The 4,783-nt window shown below is 33.5% G+C and overlaps 1 protein-coding gene across 1 annotated transcript; it reads right to left on the bottom strand.

Moving 5' to 3' along the window:
- Window positions 1–1,995: 1,995 nt before the first annotated feature.
- LOC109532747 (ras-like protein 2) lies at window positions 1,996–4,609 on the bottom strand. Its single transcript, XM_019897785.2, has 4 exons — window positions 4,348–4,609; window positions 4,071–4,158; window positions 3,580–3,767; window positions 1,996–2,651 (listed from the first exon to the last, which is right to left on the bottom strand). The coding sequence occupies exons 1-4, from the start codon at window positions 4,456–4,458 to the stop codon at window positions 2,430–2,432; spliced, it is 609 nt and encodes a 202-aa protein (XP_019753344.1). The 5' UTR covers window positions 4,459–4,609; the 3' UTR covers window positions 1,996–2,429.
- Between the last annotated feature and the right edge of the window lie 174 nt (window positions 4,610–4,783).

Here is a 4,783-nt window from a genome sequence, read left to right as displayed (position 1 = left end):
TTATGGAAACGCTTGGCAGAAAACCCAGAACGAGTGTGCTGTACCATTAAACATTTATTTATTATTACATTATAAAATATTAATGCTGAACAAAATGTACAGTATATAAATAAAATATATATGCTTCAATACCTACTTAAAATAGCACCAGATATTTTCTGATTTATTGTACATATACTGACTGGGGAAATTACTCTACAACGTGAAAATGAGAATTTTAAGCTGAGTAAAATCATTCATTTACCAATGCGGGGGAAATATAACATCACCACATTGCGCCACATTTTAATGCTATGAATGATAAAATCATATGACGCTTCGTAAAGTATTTTCCGACAGCTAAACAGTATTGAAAATAATTTCCATATCTGTGATGTTCAATTACAAATAGCTAGATCACATTAATATTAGCCATTCAGACATTAAACCATTTAGCGGTTAACAAACACTGATACCATTTAATATAGAAAAATTACTACCAGAAAGTCTTAACTGTTTGACTGTTGATGGTTGAAGAATACGTAGTTGATATGTATCAAATTTCCCACTTTTTTCAATTATTAACTGCCAATTGTGACTGTGTTTTAAGTAGAGTTATAGTGTTTTTTATGCTGGATTGCTCAAGATGTTAAACCCAGAATAGTCATTGATATGTTTTCGCTCAATCATTCATTGTGAATTATCTTGATGAATTCGTCAAACAATTAAGACCTAATTATAAGTTGAGATTAGTGCATTGCGACAATATTATCAGGTGGTGCTGCTGATATATTTTCAACAGCAGTTCTGTAGCGATTAGCTCGCGTTTATTACAAGATTAGAATTAAAACAAAACATTGCCATCGATAAACGAAGTTACTTTGATTAGTTGACGAACATTCCTTGGCAAATTGCACTTTTATGGTGAATTCGTTTCGCCGGATACATTAAAAAGTCGCAAAACTATTACCACAAATCATGTGCTCATTTTCGGATATGAACATCATATCGTATCGAAAAATAGTATTTTAACAATTATTTTGTAATAAATTGTGCCTTTAAACGGAAAGTAATCAAAACAACCCCATTTACCGGTGAATAATGCTAAAAATCGTTACAAATTTTAGTGAATTAACCGATGATTAAGCCGAATTTCATGCAGTTCAAGTTTAAATCTCACACAAACGCAAGTTAGTAATATCCATTATCTATTCAGCGTAGTTTTGATTTGCGAATTTTGGTAACATAAGTGGCAGTGATAATCGTAGAAACCCCCATTCTACATTTGAGATGCACAATAAGATAATCGATTTTTTTGGTGAATTAAACAGGGAAATTGAGAGGCATATTTACAGAACGACATTTTTACAAGTACACATCGGGAAAGCCGGTAAAGTTAAAGCTAAATTTACACTAGAAAAATATGGTCAATATAAAAATAACCTTATCGGTCTTCTTATAATTATTCACTCTATTGTTGATCATAAGGTTTTTAATTCTGCTGATCAAGACATAGATACAACTCCCGACAATTCTTTATAGATTGTTGTGAGACAGCAGCCTATATCTTGAGCCAGAATATTGTAAAACAGGTTGTAAACAATTTTAAGGGTATCACAAATACATTTCGTTTTAAAAAGCACCACGGTTTCTGTACTGTGGTGAATCCGGGATTGTATTCCCGAATTGTAATACGAAATCAGAAATTCTGTTTTTTTTTTATATGAAAATCCCGAAGCAAAAAATGATGTATGTCAGCTATAACACAAGAACATGTTCAATTTTTGAACATACAGGATGCAGCCACTAAAGAAGCAATAAACATAACTGAAGAACCGTCGATTTTTGTAGAAACAAAAACAAAAATCCCTGATTCTCGTACCACATGAACATGAAATCTACTTCATAAGTAATCAGATTTATACCTTCTAAACAAATTTAGGCCAAAACACTTCTTATTTTACGTAAGTAAACTCTATATAAGTTTTAGGTGAAATTCAATTTACACATTGTATTGTGTAATTTTATACTATACATGAAACTGGGATTATCATTTGTCCATAACATTATAGCTGTTTCAGATTTAAGCAGACAGTGCAAAGTAAGCGATGTTGTTTCCCGAAAGCACAGCGTCGTTTGTTCAATTAAAATGTATTGAAATTATTTACAAGGAAAAATCTCTTTGTGCTTAATGTTACATTTGTCCTCGACAATACCAAAACTATTCCATTCGGGTTTTGTTGAGTTAAACCTAAACCCGTTTGGAATACCTGCAGTATTGCGTCAGGACAAAAACCTGCTAAAACTTGCACTTTAAGCCTGAAATGGTTTGGCAGGTGAATGCAAAAGTCTGTTTTGTGTATGAAATGCGTTATCTACATAATACAAACAAGATACGTTTTTGAATCAAAAACATACAACAGTTGCGACGGGCCGTCAGAAGAGATAAATTATAGAATACAGCACCTCTTTTTGTCCCTTTTCATATAGTTGGCTTTCAACGGCGGCCTTTCGGACAATTGGAACTTACGTACTACCCTTACCAGTTCATAGAACGCATTGTCCACATTCATTCGCATTTTTGCGCTACACTCAATGTATGGGATTTTGAGGTTGCGCGCTAATTGTTGCGCCTCCTCTTGCCACACCACTCTTTGCTGTTCCAAATCAACCTTCATACCAAAAAAAAAAAAAACCAAACGAATCGTTTAAAATAAATAACCAGCCAAAAGATGTGTAAAATGTAATAGATTCTATATGGTACGCTGATGCGTGGGTTATAGCAAATTTAATCAACATTTTTTGAAGATTTTCCTTATAGATAGATTTATATTTATAGATCCCCTATAGATTCTTTCCTTTTTTCCCTTATAGATTCTTGATTGTTCCTATTGGTCTATCGTTTTAAAATAATTTGCGACGTGTATGTGCTGATCTAAACGTGTTATAGATTACATACTTTGCCTTTGATGGAATGGCCTTATTTAGCAAAGTTTTTCTCGCTCTTCTTAAGTATAAGTAAATAAATGCGATATATACTCTACCAGTGAAATACTTTTCCGATCAGGTAAGTTGTTGTGAAAGCTAAATTCTTCTATTTCGAACTGTGCACGATTAAGATTGAGTCAAAAATTACTTTTTAAGCGACTTGATTTTATTCGATTTCTACTATCGGAAAACCGTGCCAAGCAGTATTTTTTACTTCTTTAACTAATCAGTGGTTTCATATCGAATCTGTTTCTATGCTTCTTAAAATATCGTTGCTTTTGGCGGAGTTTTACTCATTTGTGTATAATTATGTTTAATTCGAGTCTCTTAAGCTTTGCTAGATGCTTATTCGATACTTCACTTGGGGTTTTATCAAGTTCTTCAAAATCTTTTCTTGTACATTTTCTCTATGCAGTTAGCGCTGAATCCTTGCTAAATACAGGCATACTTCAGGCAACTTTCGCATAAGAGAACAAAGACTTGCTTAATGTCTGCCAAAGAAAGCCACCTCGTAACTATTTAGCAACACTTGGTTTGGGGATGGTAATTATCCTTTAACCCGCGTTATTCGCAACAAATCAATGAATTTCAGATTTTACTGAAAGCGCTTACCTTATTGCCCACCATTAGCATTGGAAACTCGTCCCGATCCTTAACTCGTAGTATTTGCTTGTGGAATTTGTAAATTTCATCAAAACTAGATCGCTCTGTGACTGAAAATACCAACAGAAATCCTTCACCTGATCTCATATATTGTTCACGCATAGCACTGAATTCTTCTTGACCAGCTGTATCCAAAACTGCAATAAAATAAAACCGGCTATAATGGTGCTTCTTATTAACGTGTTGTCTATAACACAAAAACAGTACAGGGATTGTATTGAGAAGCAATTACGCTCGGAATAAGTGCCAGAATCCAATCCTGAACTAATGAGTTCATAAAAGTTTTATGGCTGTTTATTCTGGAAACAAGCAGCATTTGAGTAATTATGACCTTCCTTTGAAGAAATTGTTATTGTAAATTGACTAAACTTTAAATTTGTCCGATTCGTGGGCTGCACGAGGTTTATTTTAGTTTTCACTTTAATTAGTTGGGTACTTACTGTCCAACTTTGCAGGAATATCATCTATGACGCATTGCTTGGTGTAGGAATCTTCTATTGTAGGATCATAGTCAGTTACAAAATAACTCTGAAAGTTGGATAAAAATGTAGTTATTACAACAGACCTGTGTAGGTTTACAAACAAGGTTAAAACTTATCTACCCATATAAAGATAGGATATATATTACATAAAGGAGAGTGCTGTTCTAATGGATTTCAAAAATCAGACGATCTGGATGTACATCTGGAATCATTGCAATGAAATAAGTCTCAGTACCTGAATAAATTGTAATGTTATTGCGGATTTTCCTACACCACCTCCTCCAACTATTACAAGCTTGTAGGTTATATGACTGGGGGTTCTATCATTGGACTTCGACATTTTCATTGAAATAGTTGAGGAATAGTCTACACGTTACAATTTCTAACAAAAAGATAAAAAACGTAAAAGAAAATTGCTGGAAATCACCATTCCACTATTCCCCACAACATACACAGACAAAAACGTCAAAATTCTAATTAATCAAAATTTCAAATGACAATAATGTCAGTTCAGGGAAGGAGAAAACCACAGAACATACCTCCTGGGGATATTTTGTGGAGAAAACTTGAGACTGGACACAACGTTGCCAGCAAGGAATTTTTAGTTTGTTCTCAGTTTTTTGGTAAAATGACAAAAGATATTTATGGATCTAAAGATTCAACATCTCTAA

This window comes from Dendroctonus ponderosae, unplaced genomic scaffold (assembly GCF_020466585.1).
Source record: "Dendroctonus ponderosae isolate FM_Combo_2020 unplaced genomic scaffold, Dpon_F_20191213v2 Dpon_F_20191213_6, whole genome shotgun sequence".
NCBI lineage: Eukaryota > Metazoa > Arthropoda > Insecta > Coleoptera > Curculionidae > Dendroctonus > Dendroctonus ponderosae.
This window is presented reverse-complemented; position numbering and strand designations above follow the sequence as displayed.